The 19,145-nt window shown below is 34.2% G+C and overlaps 1 protein-coding gene and 1 non-coding gene across 5 annotated transcripts in view; both read left to right on the top strand.

The window, feature by feature from the left end:
• The window catches only part of CCAR1 (cell division cycle and apoptosis regulator 1), a 41,589-nt gene extending 23,111 nt beyond the window's left edge, over positions 1-18,478 (top strand). For all 4 annotated transcript variants that reach the window (XM_016198375.2, XM_016198378.2, XM_016198376.2 and 1 more), the window contains exons 13-25: positions 395-561; positions 1,301-1,511; positions 2,325-2,408; positions 4,320-4,505; positions 7,943-8,134; positions 11,452-11,691; positions 12,092-12,203; positions 14,926-15,008; positions 15,335-15,481; positions 16,152-16,272; positions 16,371-16,556; positions 16,989-17,194; positions 18,130-18,478. In XM_016198375.2, the coding sequence (XP_016053861.1) occupies positions 395-561; positions 1,301-1,511; positions 2,325-2,408; positions 4,320-4,505; positions 7,943-8,134; positions 11,452-11,691; positions 12,092-12,203; positions 14,926-15,008; positions 15,335-15,481; positions 16,152-16,272; positions 16,371-16,556; positions 16,989-17,194; positions 18,130-18,189 (1,995 nt within the window). In that variant the 3' untranslated portion in view covers positions 18,190-18,478. The remainder of the gene's footprint in view (positions 1-394; positions 562-1,300; positions 1,512-2,324; positions 2,409-4,319; positions 4,506-7,942; positions 8,135-11,451; positions 11,692-12,091; positions 12,204-14,925; positions 15,009-15,334; positions 15,482-16,151; positions 16,273-16,370; positions 16,557-16,988; positions 17,195-18,129) is intronic.
• LOC148091521 (small nucleolar RNA SNORD98) lies at positions 199-263 on the top strand. The gene has a single exon (XR_015715673.1). It is a non-coding gene; the product is annotated as a small nucleolar RNA SNORD98 (small nucleolar RNA).
• Positions 18,479-19,145: the final 667 nt, after the last annotated feature.

Below are 19,145 nucleotides of genomic sequence, written 5' to 3'. Positions count from 1 at the left end.
TGTTTTTCTCACTGCAGATTATGGCTGTATCTTACTCATTATGTCACTAGTTCAGCCGTTATTTTGATGTTTTATATTTGTAGTATAGAAAAATCTTAGTAATAATGAATTTAGTGTATCTTTGGATGCTTTTAAAGTGTGAATTATAGCTTGTTTCTTTAAAAGAACTCTTTATCTGAAGAAATATTTTAGAAGGATGAGTTATGATGTGTAAATCCTATTCCATTGCTGAAATGCAGTGTGGAACACGATGAACTGAACTCTTCCTTGACTGACAGATACCAGAGGTAGTAAAAATGATATTGGAAAGGTTTGTACCTTTCCTTTTCAAGTATTTTATGTGTAATTTGACAAGTTGCATAATATGTGTAAATGATTCTTTGTTTTGGATTAGTTTTTAGTGGGCATGAAAGGCAAGGATGAAGCCATGGCCATTGGAGGCCACTGGTCTCCTTCGTTGGATGGACCAGACCCAGAAAAGGACCCCTCTGTGTTGATTAAGACTGCTATTCGTTGTTGTAAGGCCCTGACAGGCATTGATCTAAGTGTATGCACACAATGGTAAGTACCAGTTCATTTCTTGATTAGAAATGTTTTTCTAATAGTTTATGTAGATGATCTTGTCTGTCAGCCTCCACTCCCTCCCCCTTATTTTTTAGCAACCTTGATCATGCAGGTAACATCAAAGGAAAAATCCCCATTTGTAGCAAAAGTTTATTTGGTGCCAAAAATGTTTGGGGGAGAGGGGAGATTAATAACTAATCAAAATAAACTGAAAATTTAAATGTTTTGTTATGCTGTACTTTGGAAGTTGGATGTATGTTGAAAATATTTTTCATTTCATGCATAGCTGGAGAAGATCGTCAAGAGAGAACTTCATTTCATTATAATTCTTTTGTTATAAAATGATGTAGTTGCTGATTATTTTTGTTCAGCCATATTTTCTCTTGAGGCTTATTTGTCCTGTGTATTTTAGTATATTTCTTGTGACTTAATTGAGAATTTTTTTTTTTAGCACATGAAATCTGAACAGCTATCCAGCTTCTTCAGGTATTCTCTAAAATATGTGTAGCTCTGTAATCAAACTTGAAAATGCCTTGGGGAACATATTCTTCTTTTAACTATAAATATTGTACAAATGTACCAAAAGAGGAACTGTGGCTTCTATAATTTTTTTTTCTTTAGACCAACCTCAAGTTCTTGCAGCAAAATTTCTTTACTTGATGTGCTACAAGTGAACTAGGGTCTTTAAAATGTATTTTAGAATTTTTTTTCCAACATGCTTCTTCCCTTGCAACAGGTACCGTTTTGCAGAGATTCGCTACCATCGCCCTGAGGAGACCCACAAGGGGCGTACAGTTCCAGCTCATGTGGAGACAGTGGTTTTATTTTTCCCGGATGTTTGGCATTGCCTTCCCACCCGCTCAGAGTGGGAAACCCTCTCCCGAGGATACAAGCAGCAGCTGGTCGAGAAGCTTCAGGGTGAACGCAAGGAGGCTGATGGAGAACAGGCACTGAACGCTAATCCCTTTTTCTATTTCCGCTTCTCACAGGCACAGGAACACAGGCACAAATGCACACCACACATTACATAACAAACACACATGGAGGAACATAACTGGTAACAGCGACTGGTAATCCAGCTTTCAGCAGTATAGTTGTATGTTTTCTCTTCCAAAAAAAAAAAAAAATCTGTTATGCTAATGTTAAGAGTGCTGAGACCTCAAAGGAAAATAAGTTGTGCTTAAATTGCACAGAATTTTGTTTTTATCATAGGTCTAGTTGCTGGAATCTGGGACCAGTTGTTGAGCAAGATTCAGTATTAAGCCATTTTAAACATTTTGCCATTTTCTAAAATTTTTAAAATTTTCTCTTTTATGGTCATCAGTTCTAGTCATGGATATTTGAAATTGGACAACCACAAGTCTGAGAGATTTGAAATTTCAGGCTATGTGGCATCGTCTTTGGTACATTTGAAAGGTCTGACTAAATCAGTCTTAACTTTGGGTGGTTTGAAAATTGGGGCAAGATCACACACTGTGGTTAGTGGAGACCGGCAGTGTTTGTGCATCCCTGATATCCTTTGTGTTGTAATTTATCACCCTTTTGTGTTTCACAGATCTGGCTTTGATTGGCTGATGAGTGTCTTTGTGATCAATTAAAAGTGGTAGAATGTATGTACGTGGACTTGCCTAAATAACTTTAGGAGAAGACAATCTGAAACATTTGTGACCTTGCACAGATCAGCAACAGACTTTTAAAAATAAATTACCTTTATTTTAAGGTTTCAGAATAGTAATTAGGTTCTTAACTTTGTATATCAGGATGAAGAAGAGAAAGATGATGGTGAAGCTAAAGAAATTTCTACTCCTACCCATTGGTCTAAACTTGATCCAAAGACAATGAAGGTAACTTTGAAAGAGGTAGTATTTAGTTTGAAATCTCCAAGCAGGAATAGAGAATGGGGACAGTGTGCTATTGTGTAGTTGTTTTTCCCCCCAAATAAAGGCCATTAAAAATGAAGTTCCGTGATTTTATATATTCTATAATGTATTTATGTGTGAGTATATAAAAATTGAGTAAACAGAGACTACGTAAGTCAGTTCAGTGAATGTCTTGAATGCAATATACAAGTTTCTATGGTGTGACCTACATTGTTTACTAATTTGGGAACTGACAGAATTTCTGCACTTAAGTAACTTAAATTCAGGGAGAATGGAAGAAACAGAAAAAAGATCCAGTTTTTTAAATAAAATTTAAATGTTAAAAAGTGGAATGATATACAGGGTGGGGCAAAAGTAGGTTTACAATTGTTCATATGGGAAATAATACAATAATTTTAAAAAAAAGCCCTCGCTGCTGTGGCTTGATTGGTTGAATGTTGTCCAATGCACTGAGAGGCCACCAGTTCCAGTGCAATTCCCAGTTAGGGCACATGCCTGGGTTGCAGGCTCGATCCTTAGTGGGGGGAGGCATGCAGGAGGTGGCTGATCTGTTTTTCCTCTTTCATCGATGTTTCTCTCCCCCTCCTTTCCCCTCCTCCCTCTCTAAAGTCAATGAAAACATTAAATAAAATAATAATAAAAATTCAAGAATAAACTGTTCAGGTACTCACAACTGTAAACCTACTTTTGCCCCACCCTGTACATCTTAACTGGGAAGGATATGATATAATTGAAGAGCCTCTTTTGAAAATCTTTGGTTAACTTGTACTGCAAGTACTGGTTTGGTTTTTTTGTTTGTGTTTGTTTTTTACTCCTTGAGGTCTCTGGACCTATTATCATCCTGCACTTTTGCATCTTTGGGCCTATAAAGTAAATATAGATCCATAGATTCTATATACATACATTCTGCATAGATAAGAAGATTAGAGACTGATGTTACTTGCTTTTGCAGCTGCTTGTTTAACACATAAAAGCTGATGAACTTCTGTTCTCATCAAAAAAGAAAAGTTTTTCTTCTCTGTTATGAAACAAACTTTTTAACCCACATTGCTTTTTTAATTAGTAGAGAATGTATATCATAAGAATGTTTGTTATTCTTGCACTACTTCAAGTTGTCATCAGCATCAGGTTACACAGAGAGTCCTATAGATTCAGAAAACATAGGTAAATAGATTAAGCCTGCATCACAGAACTTTTTGTCAAGCTAATGGCTTTGCTATTAAGTTTCTTATTTTAAACTTGTATTTAATTTTATTATAAATGTAATTAATGCATGCTTATTTTAAAAATTGGTACATACGTGAAAAATAGGAGAAAAAAAATTACTTGAGCCTTTCATTCAACATATTTTTTGTATTCCTTTTTCTGGATATAAGCGTTGTGATTGATTGGTTGCTTGCTTCTAATTATGTTGTATAAAAAGTTGCTGTCTCATCCTTTCCAATTAATATTAGTGTTTCCCATGTAATTGTTTTTAAATGTGTACTGTCCCATCTAACTGATGTACTGTTTTTTCTTAAGTATTACCCTTTTATTGGATATTTAGATTCTTCACTCTTTTGGAGGGAGGGACTATTAAAAGGAATGTATAAAGGTGGTTTTTTGGGTTTTTTTCTGTTTAGGTTATTTCCTTAGGGTGAATTTCCAGAAATTAGAGTTACTGGGTCAGAGAGCATTAACTATTTTTAATCACCTTAAAACATATTGTTAATTATTTTTCAAAAATGTTCTAATAAGTTTGCATTTTTACAAACCACTTATGGGCTGTATAAGTATCCCTTTCACCAAAGATTTAAAAAATCAGAAGGTAATCGTAGAGTTTATTCTCTATTTCAATATCACATTTTCCTGTGTTTTTACACTCTGTATATTTAGGTAAATGATCTTCGAAAAGAATTAGAAAGTCGAACCCTTAGTTCCAAAGGGTTAAAATCGCAGTTAATAGCCCGACTAACAAAACAGCTTAAATTAGAAGAGCAAAAAGAAGAACAAAAGGAATTAGAGAAATCTGAAAAAGAAGATGAAGAGGAGGAAGATAGGAAATCCGAAGATGATAAAGAGGTATGCACTAAACTGTTTAAATATACTCATTATCCCACTCTGCTTTGGTCTGACTCCTACCTTATGTTGTTTCTCTGTGTGGATGCGTTACTGGCTCCATTTGGGTTTTATTGCCTGGTAATTGGGCAGCTCATCTGCCCTGGGTCATTGTAGCTCTCCCTTCCTGCAGCCTCCGTCCTTTATGCTTTGCTTGGAGGAATTACTTTAGAATTGAACTGTTCAGGACAAGAAGAGTTGAGTTGAAAATGGTGATATTATAATTACCATCATTTTATTTTCACATATTCCCCTTACCTATTTGGTTACCCACTGGTACAGTTTTTAAAGTCATATACAGTCATTTCTCAGTATTCTTTTATTTTTTAATCCTCACCCAAGGATATTTTTTCCATTGCTTTTCAGAGAGAGTAAAAGGAGAGAGAGAGAGACGTCAATGTGAGAGAGACACATCGATTGGTTGCCTCCCACACGCACCCTGACTGGGGCCAGGGGTTGAGCCTGCCACTGAGCTATGTGCCCTTGGCTGGAATCAAACCCGAGACTCTTCAGTGTGCAGGCTGGCGCTCTAACCACTGAGCCAAACCGACTAGGGCATTTTTCAGTATTCGTCAAAGGATGCTCAAGTTCCTTATATAAAATGGCTTAGTATTTGCAAGCAACCTATTTTTGCAAATAGGCTACAGCAGGGTATGCCTACACATCACTTCATTTGAATGAATTCAGCATAGTGCTTGGTGAATGGAAATTTTTAGTTTTGCTTTTTAGAAGTCTGGGATTCTCCCCACCCCTGAATATTTTTGATTCACCATTGAATCCAGGGATTCAAAATCTGCAGTTACAAAGGGCCTGCTATAGAAGGCAGAATCAGTGTTTGGTGGTTTTCTCTTTTCACCCTTGTGCAGGGACCATGCTAATCTCTGTATCATTCATTCTAATTTTAGTATATTTGGAGCCAGCACTATTTATCCAATTTTCAAGATAATGAATTAGGATCCCTGTGATCTTCAGATGGTTACGTGTTTGTTTGTTTTTTAGTATCATTATGAATTTATGGATTTAATCATATTTGAATGGGTTTCAAGTCTTTGCATTTCTTACTCACTGAAGTTCAAATTGTTCTCTTTCTTTGCCACATGGGTGGGAATATATTCAGATTCACAATACTAATTGCACCTCCATCAATATTATTGCTAAAGTTAGTTTAAAAACATTTTTGTATTTTACATCCCTATTTTCTTCTTTCTGCTTTTATGTTGTGCTAAAAATACATTGTTCTAGCATGTAGCATTACATACTATACTGTCTTTTAATCCTCATGTAATCTTGGTTCTACATGTAAATATCTGATGCTCATCGCCAGTCCTTAGGTCATTGTCTCTAATAGATTCCTCAGAGCTCATGGTACCATTATTTAAGTTCTTATATGTTGATAACAGTTTGACTATACCCTTTGTGCTTGAAAGTCAGTTTTGCTGAAAATAAAATCTTTGGTTCACATTTATTTTCCTTGAGTATCTTAAATGTATTACTTTTTTTCAGGAAAATTTCTCTTTAACAAACTTTCCTTTTTGTGGAAAAATTACATAAATAAAAATTATCATACCATTATTTAGTGTATAGTTCAGTGGCATTAAGTACATTTATAATGTGCAGCCATCACCGCTCTATATTTCCAGAAATTTATCATTATGCCAAACAGTAATAACTCTTCAACCCCTATTCCCTAGCAACCTCTATTCTACTTTTTGTCTCTATGAATTTGCCTGTATTTGACACCTCATGTAACTGGAATTGTATAGTAGATGTCCTTTTGTGTCTGGCTTCTCTCACTTAGCATAATGTTTTCAAGGTTCACCCATGTTATAGCATGTATCAGAACCTCATTTCTTTAAGGTATTATTTCTTGAGTTTAATTGCTTTTGTATTTCTTCTAGTTTTATTCTTAAATTTTTGAAACTATCATTTTTTTCTAATTTTTTCTTGAATGCTGTCACATTGTTTTTTACTTTTTAATATATATATTTTTCCCCTTTATTGATTTCAGAGAAAGGAAGGGAGAGGGAGAGATAGACACTTTAATGATGACAATCATCAATCTTCTGCCTCCTACTGGGGATCGAGCCTGCAACCTGGGCATGTGCCCTGACTGGGAATCGAACTGTGACTTCCAGGTTCCTGGGGCAATGCTCACCCACTGAGCAACACCTGCTGGGGTGTTTTTTACTTTTTAAATTCTTAAGTTCTTTCATATCTTGTTAATAGTTTCTTAAATTTTTTTTTTTTAAATATATCTTTATTGATTTCAGAGAGAGGAAGGGAGAGGGAGAGAGAGAGAGAGAAATATCAATGATGGATGAGAGAGTCATTTATCAGCTGCAGCCCGCATTTGCCCCTTCTGGGAATCGAACCTTGATCACCTGGATCCTAAGTCGATGCTCAACCGCCGAGTCACTCCCGGCTGAGCAGTTTCTTAAATATTTTTGTCTGTCTTGAAACCATGTCTTTTTGGCTCGCCTTCATTGCCTGTAGGGATTTAGGTTTCCTTTTTCTCTTTTTTTATTTTTTATTTATTTTTAAATATATCTTTATTGATTTCAGAGAGAGGAAAGGAGAGGGAGAGAAAGAAAAATCAGTGATGAGAGAGTCATTGATCTGCTGCCTCGAGCCTGCAACCTGGGCATGTGCCCTGACCAGTAATCAAATCCTGATCACCTGGATCCTAGGTCAACGCTCGGCCGCTGAGCCACGCCTGGCTGGGCTTTCTCTTTTTTTAAAATAGTAACTTTGTACAGAATTTGACCTCAGTACGTTTCTATTGCTCATATTTATCTAAATTTAGTTTGCTTAAAATTTTATTAGGAGGAGATTGCTTCAGATAGTTTTTCTAACTTCACAGAGCTCTATGTTGTTATTTTCTCATTCTGTCAAAAAACATGAATGCTTGCTTTCTGAGCTTTCTCTATTGGACCTCTCACTTTTTAAAAAAGATTTTTAAAATTGATTTTCAGAGAGAGAGGAAGGGGGAGAGAGAGGGAAACATTGATGTATAAAACAATACATTGATTGGCTGCCTCCATCCTTCCCTCCCTCTCTCAAAATCAATTAAAAAAAATTTTTTTTAAACCTGCGTACAATTTCTGACTCCCCCAAAACTTGCTACCCTTGGTACCTGTGGGGGATTAGTTCCAGGAACCACTGTGGATACCAAAATCCGTGGTGCTCAAGTCTCCCAGATAAAAATGTCTTACACCAGTGCATGCAGTCAGCCCTCTGTATCCTCAGACTCCCAGCCATGGATCAAAACATTATAGGTGTTTCTTCAAAAAAATTCACATATGAGTGAACCTGTGCAGTTCAAACCATGATATTCAAGGGTTAATTGTACATACATATTGTGCACGGAAGTTTAACCTTTACTTAAAATTTCAAATATGTAGGAAGAAGAAAGAAAACGTCAAGAGGAAATGGAACGCCAGCGTCGGGAAAGAAGATATATTTTGCCTGATGAACCAGCCATTATTGTACATCCAAATTGGGCTGCAAAAAGTGGCAAATTTGATTGTAGCATCATGTCTTTAAGCGTACTTTTGGACTACAGATTAGAAGATAATAAAGAACATTCATTTGAGGTACTGTTTTAAGTTTGAATTGGGATCCAATTTGATTGGGTAATGTATCTTAAATTTTGAGGGCCTTTTTTATTGCTTGTTTTTTGTTTTTCCCCTGTAATTTATTTTTTTGGGGAAAAATAAAACCAGATGAATTTTTTACAGACCCACTTTTGCTGATTGCATTCCTGTGGTATGGTAACAGTGTTCCTGTGGCCCTGGCTGATGGGCTCAGTGGTTAGACCAAAGGGTTGTGGGTTTGATTCCCAGTCAAGGACACATACCTGGGTTACAGGTTTAATCCCTGGCCTGGTTGGGGTACATGTGGGAGGCAACCAATCAATGTGTCTCTCCCACATCGATCTTTCTCTTTCTCTCTCTTCCCCTCCCTCCCCCCTCCCTTCCTCCCTTCCTCCCTTCCTCCCTCCCTCCCTCCCTGGTCAATGGAAAAAAATATCCTTGGGTGTGAGGATTAACCAAAAAAGAAAAGTTCCTCTGGCCTCTGTATTTCCTGTGAATTGATAGTTGGATCTTAAGTCTTAGGTTCAGGTTCAGTTTTTTGTTTTTCCCCCCCTAAGACTATTTCATACGTAGTGGTATATGTTTTCATAAGGATATCTAGATACGTGATTCATGATGTCTAATGCCTCTCTTGGAAATGAGGCAATGCTTTATTACTCCAGAATTAAAATACCAATTAATGGGATTGAAAATTTAATTTGTGATTGATTGAGGTGTAAAACAAAATAATGAAGGTTCATCTTTTCAACATGAATCTATTTCTTTGTGCCATTATTTTACAGCAGGTTTACAGCATAAAGCTTATGTCACTATTTTTTTTTTTTAAGTATTTTAACAAAGAATTCTTTTTTTTTTTTTTAATATATCTTTATTGATTTCAGAGAGAGGAAAGGAGAGGGGGAGAGAGAGATAGAAACATCAATGATGAGAGAGTAATTGATCGAGCCCACAACCCGGGCATGTGCCCTGACCGGGAATTGAACCCTGATCATCTGGATCCCAGGTCGATGCTCAACTGCTGAGCCACGCCTGGCCGGGCCTTATGTCATTTTTTAAAACAATTGAAGACATTTATCCCTAAGTAAAGGGTTGCTTTATTCTTTGAATAAGATAATGAAAAGTATCTGAAAATACTAATTTTGTAATAGCCTGTTCAAAATTATAATTGTGTTCAATTATTGTATCTTACCAACATATCTCACATTGTTTTAGTTTATAAATTATATTGGAAAAATCAGTCCTACTTATTTGACCCAAGAGGTCATTGTCCACCAAATGGTAAGATAAAAATGAAGTGCTTAGGCTAGAGACATTTGCAAACACATGTAGAAGATTACTGAGCAAGTTAGAAAACATGAAATGAATGCATATTGGTCTTAATATAAAATGTTACAGTTACTAAAATATTTATAATTTTTGTTATATTAAGAATTCCAACAAGCTAGTATCCTTAAACATTATTTGCTATATAATTTTATTTTTATCACCAGTTGTCATAAATTTAACTCATAGTAATGTCTACCATGTAGTAGTCATTCAAGGAATAAGGAAAAAAGTCTTTGGTGTTACCTACTGCATATAAAGTATGTACTGTGTATCTAACCAATGCTATAAGAGGGTCTCAAATTAATGCTACTGTGGTGGAAACAAAGTGATTTGTGAAATAGCCCTTTGCTAACAAAATGACCCTTTATTTTCCCTCCACACCTAACATATTCCCTTGGTTAGTTTCCTTTTAACCTATTATTAGAATGCAGAACTCATTTTGATACATGGATTTAAAAGAAATTATTCTGGCCCTAGCATGTTTGGCTCAGTGGTTAGAATCTACACCCGTGGACTAAAGGGTCCCAGGTTCAATTCCAGCCAAGGACATGTACCTCGGTTGCAGGCTCAATTCCCAGCCCCAGTCTGGGAGAATTGGGGAGGCAACCAATCTATGTGTCTCTCTCACATCAGTGTTTCTTTCTTTTTCTCTCTCACACACATTCTCTTTGAAAAGCAATGGAAAAAATATCCTCAGATGAGGATTTAAAAAAAGAAATTCTGTAACTAAGAAAAACCATGTATCATTAAAATGAAAAATCTTTGGATGATTTAATATTAATGCTAGATGTATGTCTGTCTGTCAATGCTTGCAGATGAAGAGATATGCAGAATTCTGGTCTTCTAGTTACTGTCCTAGACTTCTAATCTAACACATTTTAATATTGCTTCTTATCTCTAGGTAATAGAAAACTCTAAGGAAAGGATAATACCTATTGCTATTTATTTACCTAAAGAGAGATTTGTTTAGTTTACTTTAATGGTTAAGAGAAAGTGGAATTTTCAACATCTTTAATGGTCATTTTCCTGATGATAATAGTCCTTTTATTTAAATATTATTTAAAATATACTGACTGAGCATGTTTAAAGAAAACATTATAAGATGAATTATAATTTGAATACATTGTTTCATCCTTTATGATCAGGAAAATAGTCTGATTAAAGTGTTTTACCAAATATACTGAACATATTGCCAAAGATTACATACTTCACATTTCAAATTAATCTGTTGAAAGCAGTTAACCTTAGATGTATTTACATAGGAGAGTTAGTATATAATTTTAGGTTCATGAGTATGTTAAAGGTCATTATCCATGGATCCTCGAATAGTAATAATGCATGCTTCCTACTCAGAATTTTGAATTGGATTCCCCTGCCTGGAATGCTCTTCTAGTATTTATATATGGCATTCCCCTGCCACCTTCAAGTCACTTTTCAAAATGTCACCTGAACCAGAGAGGCCTTCTCTGATTATAGTCTTGTTACTCTGTGCTTTCATCCTACTTGTTTTCTTATAATTTGATATGGATTTGATTATTCCATACTTTTCCCCACTATGTTGTTAATCCATGTGAGTTGGGATTTTTATCTGCTTTCTTCATGCTATATCCCCAGTGCCTAGAACAGTCCCTGGTACACAGAAGGCATTTTATAAAAACTTGTTGAGTTAAATGAATAAAGTACATTTATCATGAAAATTAATTGTATAAGGTAGTACAAATCCTTTTTTCCTACTCATTTTTACATTTTGTATATTACGTTTTTGGTTTTTTAAATATTATTTGACCAAAAGGATACTAAACATAGTATTTATATTTTCAGAAGAGATTTTGAGGATTTTGAGGCTTCTCAACATCATTGACATCAATAATTATAACTTTTGTTAGTGAACATTAATTGTTAGATAATGCAAGTTTATATGATAAGTTACTGGATTTATTTCAATATTACTATTAAAGTTGTCTGGGTTACTGTTGGTATTTTTTTTATAGGTTTCACTGTTTGCAGAACTTTTTAATGAAATGCTTCAAAGAGATTTTGGTGTCAGAATATACAAATCATTATTATCTCTCCCTGAGAAAGAGGACAAAAAAGAAAAGGAGAAGAAAAGCAAAAAAGATGAGCGAAAAGATAAAAAAGAAGAAAGAGATGATGAAACTGATGAGCCAAAACCAAAACTGAGAAAATCAGGGGATGATAAAGATAAAAAAGAAGATAGAGATGAAAGGAAGGTCTGTCGTCATTTCTATGACCAGCAGCCTGTTTTAGAAGTTTTCAGTTAGTCTGGTAGAGTGTAATGAATGAAGATGAATTTCATCAGCATAGTGTAACAAAGACAAAACTAAAATGTTTTGGTGTATTAGAAATTTAAGTCTTTGAATTAAATGTATATCAACATCTTTAACTAGTTTTATAGTGGTTTGTTCTTTTTGTTTAGTTTAAGCCTCACAGCATGATGGTTTGCTTACATATATTGTGAATGGCAGTCTGTTCTTTAAGTGTATTATTGTTGTAAGAAATGTATAGTGTGGTTCTACTTCAAGTAACTTGAGTGGATTTAATGGGGGGTATGTTAAGTCAGTATTTGGTGAGCTGTTTTGCTTATTAATTTTAAGGTATTTTAAATTACAGAAGGAAGATAAAAGAAAAGATGATTCTAAAGATGATGATGAAATTGAAGAAGATAATAATCAAGATGAGTATGATCCAATGGAAGCAGAAGAAGCTGAAGATGAAGAAGATGGTAGGATTCAAATTTATTTGTTTCTAAAGGACTTACATACATACATGCACAGCTCATGGACACAGACAGTAGTGTGAAGGCCTGTGTTGGGGCTGGGTGGAGGGGGTGGCCAAGGTGAGGAGAATGGGGGACATCTATAATACTGTCAACAATAAAAAAAGTATTTAGCCCAGCTGGCATACCTCAGCGGTTGAGCATCAACCTGTGATCCAGGAGATCAAGATTTGATTCCTGGTCAGGGTACAGGCCCGGGTTTCCAGCTCAGTCCCCAGTGGGGGAGGAGGGTGCAGGAGGCAGCCCATCAATGACTCTCATCATTGATGTTTCTATCTCTCTCCCTCTTCCTTCCTTTCTCTGAAGTCAATAAAGACATATTTTAAAAAAACAAAAAACTTTATTGAGATAAAATTTGCATACAGTAACCTTAAAAAGAAACCCCCTACTCATTAGCAGTCACTATTTCCCCACAACCTCTTCAGTCCTAGGCTCTGGACATTAAATATAAATGGAATCATACAATGTGTGATATTTTGTGACTGACTTCTTTTCACTTAGTGCAGTGTTATCAAGGTTCATGCATGTTTTAGCATGTATATTCTCTTTAATCAAGTTTTCTCTGTATTGTTACTGTTCAAATAACTTTTTCCCTGACGCAGTCTATCCCAGAGTTTCCCAAGATATTAACTGGTATTACGCTTAAAGCATATTGGAGCCAAATAAATTTGGGGAACTTGGGTTAAGCAAAGATCTACATGTTTTACCACAGATTTTCTTAGCGCTTCTGTGTGTTGTATATTTCCAAGAAGGTAATATAGTATGAAATATTTATGAATATATATTATTTGTTGCATCTCAAGGACTACTTAACTTCTAGTGTTTACTATATCTCATAATGTATTTTACTGACAAACCATTGTTACTGTGCTCTTTTTGATGGAGATCCATTTGAGATCCAAGAAGCTTCTAGAACCAAAATTTCTCTCTTAAATTTTTCAACAGATCATTAAATAACTGCAAAAAATCTCTTTAATATTTGCATGTAGTTCATTTAAGGATGTTGTATTAGTGTACTAGGGCTACTGTAAAAAGTACCTCACACTGAGAGGTTTAAACAAATAGAAATTTATTGTCTCAGTTCTATTGGCTAAAAGTTTGAGATCAAGGAGTCACTGGGCTGGGTTCCTTCAAGGGCTTGTGAGGAAAGGATCTGTTCCAGGAAGCTCTCTTTGGCCTGCAAATGATCACCTTCTCCCTGTATCTTCACAGTATCATCTATTTGTACATGTCTGTGTCCAAATTTCCCCTTTCTATAAAGACACCGGTTGGATTAGAGCTCATCCTAATGACTTTCTTTTAACTTGTTTACCTCTGTCTAGACCCATTCTCCAAAAGAGGTAACATTTTGAGGTAGTGGGGATTAGGACTTCAACATACAAATTTTAGGGGCTACAATCCAATCCTTAGTAAATTATTTCTTTAATATTTGTTCTATAATAAGCTGGTAATGGTGGTTGAGATGAGGGTGATGGCTGAGGTCCTGGAGAACTGGGTAACCTAGGGATAGGTAAAGAATTTTACTTTTTGCCAATTGCTTTTTGTGTATTTTTAATTTTATGCAAGTTGCATTATATTTTTTAAAATTAATAACAAGATATTCTAATCTAGAAAATAAAATTAGTGTCATGGTATGTCTAAACCACTCAAGTATACTTTTTGATATTTGAATTTTATTAAGACTACTTACTAGAGTATAGATTTCAAGTCATATCTTCCACAGTTAGATTCACCTTACTAGTTTTTAGGTTTTTTAAAGAATAAATCCTCCAAGTTTCCATCTTCTATCGGGAAACATATGTTAGTGTTAGTTCATCTGGAATATCTGAATATTAACACTGTTAGGCCTTAATGATCTTAAGAACATCTCAACTTCTTGTATGTAGTGTTATTTTGCAATAATTTATCTGTAGTCAGTTTCACTACACTGGCTGTTTTTCCTTTTAGCTTTTAGAAAGTATACTTTGCTCTGTTTTGTTTAAATTTGTGTTATAGTTTTCAATTTTATGTATAAAAGTCATCAATTTTTTTAATTGTGCCATTCAGATATTTATAGAATTAAGTTCTTTTATTTGATTCAATAAAGTCAGTTTTTCCCCTGGCGGCTGGGCGTGACTCAGCAGTTGAGCATCAACCTAGGATCCAGGAGATCGGGGTTTGATTCCTGGTCAGGGTATATGCCCTGCCCGGGTTGCAGGCTCGATCCCCAGTCAGGGGCGTGCAGGAGGCAGCCGATCAGCGACGACTCTCTCATCATTGATGTTTCTATCTTTTTCTCCCTCTCCCTTCCTCTCTCTGAAATCAATAAAGATACATCCTTTAAAAATTTTAAATTTAAAAATTAGTTTTTTCTATGCACTAGGCTCTATAAAATTCTTTCTGTTCTCATTCTTTTTTAATTGTTTCTTACAAAATCCAAACTATTTTTATTTGTGTATTTGCTAAATGCCTTTTTTAAAAATTGAATTTATTGGAGTAATGTTGGTTTATTATATAGGTTTCAGGGTACAATTCTATAATACATCATCTGTATATTGCATTGTGTTTTCACCACCCCATTTGCTAATGGTCTTTTGAAAACTGATCAGTAATAGAAAAGTATTTTTTGTGTCTATTGTAGTTGAAAACCTGTATTGAGTTTTTTGTTACTGTTGTATTTATTTTATAGATCGGGATGAGGAAGAAATAAACAAACGAGATGACAAAAGAGATATCAACAGGTACTGCAAGGAGAGACCCTCTAAAGATAAGGTATTTATTGTTTACTGTATTTATAATGTGATAATTCTACTTCTTACATAATCCAGACTTATTATTAAGCATAATATAGTCATGAAGTTTATTTGTTGTCTATCTATATATTACCACTCAGAGCAAAATTCTGATATTTTGATATTTGTGGTTATGTCAGATAACTGGTCTTACTCCTTTCTCCCATACACATAAACCAGATCATCTTATTTGAGCTAAGATGAGGTAAAGGTCTTTTCCAATTTTTGTTATTATGTGGACACGGTCTTAATTTCTCACTTTTCAGGGGTAAAAATTATATACTATACCTTCTACGTTTTCTTTAGGAAAAAGAAAAGACTCAGATGATCACAGTTAACAGGGATCTGTTAATGGCATTTGTTTATTTTGATCAAAGTCATTGTGGTTACCTTCTTGAAAAGGATTTGGAAGAAATACTTTATACTCTTGGACTACATCTTTCTCGGGCTCAGGTAATCTTGTGAATATATAAGATGAAAAGTATTTTTAAGTAACCATCTTTTTAATCTCTTTGACTTTTTGAAATATAAAAGCATTATAGTATATATGTACTAAATATAATAGTAGTAGAGACAAGCAGTTTTGAAATACATAAAGTTGAGTCCACTCTCCCTCTAGTTCCCATCCAATATGTATGAACTCATTCTATACGTATTGATAGAAACTTTTTTTTGTTTAACAATCTATCATGGCTATTCTACCATGAAAATAGAGACTTGCTTCATTTTTTTTATGACTGCTTAGTATTACATGGCATAGATGTACCATAATTGCCTTAACTAGTCTCAGTTGCTGGCTGATTTTCCATTTTTTAGAATTGCAAACTATGCTATAATAAACATCCTTGAACAAATTGTGCTATAATAACTGTCTTTGTACATATACTTTGTGTTAATGTTTCTATAAGTGTTAGACTTTTCTGTTTTTAAACAAATTTTTTTCAAGTGATAATTGGGATTTTAGGTTTCTGTGGAAGACAGTTCAAAGCTTAAGTAGTCTAATTGGGAGTGGGTACTTGAGAAAACAGATGCCATTGATGTTCATTATATGTGAACATTGGAACAGTTTTTGTTCACGGGGAATCAAAAACTTCATCTTTTAATTTGTTTACTTGTATAACAGGTAAAGAAGCTTCTTAATAAAGTAGTACTTCGTGAATCTTGCTTTTATCGGAAATTAACAGATACCTCAAAAGATGAAGAAAACCATGAGGAATCTGAAGCACTGCAGGAAGATACGCTAGGTTTGACTATATTATTTTATTTATATTATATTTTATTGTGCCATTATATAATTGTATAATTAAAGAAAAAGTAAAATATAGTACCTTTTATATTATAGGAAACAGGTTGTTACTTCCAACACCAACAGTAAAGCAGGAATCAAAGGATATGGAAGAAAATGTTGGCCTTATTGTTTACAATGGTGCAATGGTGGATGTAGGAAGCCTGTTGCAAAAATTGGAAAAGAGTGAAAAAGTAAGAGCTGAAGTAGAGCAGAAGCTACAGTTACTAGAAGAAAAAACGGGTAAGGAACAGAATTGGATATGTCAGTACTTGTAACACCCTATTGGGATATATATTTGTGTACGTACATACATACTTGTACATATATGCATTTCCATACCATGTGTTTTAAGTCTAGGGCACATAATATAACTTCTGACCATTTCTGTTAAAGATTTGAAATTGCTTATCTATATAAAAATTAATCTTAGATCTTCATGTGTATTCTCAGGTTTGTTTATTGTTCTGTTACATCCGTTTAATCCTCTTAGTTTTGACCAGTTTCTGCTACTTTAATCTATACAATTTTCTAAAAAGGGAACCTGGATTTAGAAGTAATACTTAGGTAAAACTTAAGTCAGTATTACGGTGAGTTTCGTAACTATTGAAATTGACACATATTTGTGGCCATTTTAAGGAATTATATGCTTTTTTTTTTTTTTTTAAAAAACAGATGAAGATGAAAAAGCCATATTAAATTTGGAGAATTCCAACAAAAGCCTCTCTGGTGAACTCAGAGAAGTTAAAAAGGACCTTAGTCAGTTACAAGAAAACTTAAAGATTTCAGAAAACATGAATTTGCAATTTGAAAACCAACTGAATAAGACAATCAGAAACTTATCCACAGTAATGGATGAAATCCACACTGTTCTCAAAAAGGTTAGGAGTTTTATACTTTCAACATTTTCATAATTTATTCCAGTTTTTAAATCTATTTCTAGTACTATTTCTTAATGGTTTTTCTAGGAGCAAATAATGGTAGCGTCCTGCCCTTCATCAGATTGTTCAAAAGCAATTCCTCAAATACTGTATTTTTCTAGAACCTAATCAGGATATCAACATGGTTTATGTGAACATCAGACTTCCTAAAGCAAATTTTATTTGTATTTCTTCCTCAGAACCAGAGAGTGACTTTGAATTTGAGGAAGATTAAACCATTTCTTTTTTAAACCCATTTACTGTTGGGCAGAGTTGAGAAACTCTTTGACACTATCAAAATTAATTTATTAGTATTCTTTGTTACTAAGAAAAAATCTACTAACTCAAAGCCATTGTAAACTAACCTCAGTAACTGAGAGATCTTCCACAATCTTTTTCAGAAAAAAGAAGAAAAAACCCTACAGTGCAAAGAATTTACTACTGCTATTCCTAAGAACCTTTTTTTTTTTTTAATATATGTTTTTTATTGATTTCAGAGAGAGGAAGGTAGAGGGAGAGAGAGAAACATCAATGATGAGAGAGTCATTGATCGGCTGCCTCCTGCACGCCCCCTCTTGGGGACTGAGCCCGCAACCCAGGCATGTGCCCTGACCATGAATCCAACCTCGATTTCCTGGATCATAGGTCAGTGCTCAACTGCTTAGCCACACCAGCCGGGCAAGAACCTCTTATTTCTCAGGGCTCAGATGGCTTTCTCAAATACTTAGAAGCCATTCTGCATAGAATTGAAAGATTTAAACATAATTTGCCCCAAGTGTCAGTTTTCCATAGATAGTAAAATGGAGTATCTCTTTTTACTAATGTTTATTATTTTTTAAAGTTACATTTAGGAGACTCTAATAAAATATATATTTTTCTTGTCTATTGTTTTGTAGGATAATGTGAAGAGTGACGATAAAGATCAGAAATCCAAGGAGAATGGTGCAAGTGTATGATAATACGTGTAGTGATGAGGAATGGTGTTAAATAATGTAATATAAAAAATCATGATACAAGAATGTTTGAAAGTGATGCATGTTTGATTTTAATAGTATAAATATCTGTTAGTTCAAATGATGTATAAAGTTTTATGAATGTGAGAGTCTCTGCTTTTGAAAATTGCTTGTAATTCCTGGCATTCAAATTATTAAACACTCCTTGAGTGAAATAATTTTGCATTGCAAAATGTTTTAGGATGAACTTTGTTATAGTTTTAACCCCAATAAAACTCATCAGTTTAATTGACAGTAGTATTTAATTACCAAATGTCTTTTATTAAAATACCTAGGAAATTGTAGTAATTTTATTTATAAAATTATTAGGGGTGGCTTTTTTTTTTTAGTTATTTTAAAATTTCAGTATAAATCATAAAATAGCGTACTGTTTGTTTTGCAAGTTTTTTGACCCAGACTCTTTTTTTTGTCATAAAAAAATTCTCTATCAGTCTCTAAAAACATTCATTAAAAATTCAGTTTATCCAAAGGATAGTACATCAAAAACTAAGATAGCAATTGACAGTTAACCATTGATATTATCTATGTAAGGCTTTACATGTAACTAACAGTTCTGATGTTAATGTTACTGCTTTCAGTGAATTGTTCTACTTTCTAAGAATAGTATCTATATTACTTATAAGTTTGAGAATTACTTATAATTTTGAGAGTTTTTTTACAGTATATATTAAGTGTACAGTTTAGTACCAACCCAGTAGATGTCAGTGTGATGCCTTTAAGTTAAGCCTTGTTTAATTAAAAATAATATTTTTTATTAGTCCGTGTACTTCCTTCAGAATTTCAGAGTTGGTTACCTGTTGAATGAAAAGAGTAGAAAATGTGATAAACTGTTAAAGAGTGGTTCTAAACAGGGTGAATTTATCTCCAGAGGACAAAGGATGTTGCCAAACATCCTACAG

Source organism: Miniopterus natalensis, chromosome 14 (assembly GCF_054644295.1).
Source record: "Miniopterus natalensis isolate mMinNat1 chromosome 14, mMinNat1.hap1, whole genome shotgun sequence".
NCBI lineage: Eukaryota > Metazoa > Chordata > Mammalia > Chiroptera > Miniopteridae > Miniopterus > Miniopterus natalensis.
Note: the sequence above shows the minus strand (reverse complement) of the source record. Positions and strands in the feature narration are given on the sequence as shown.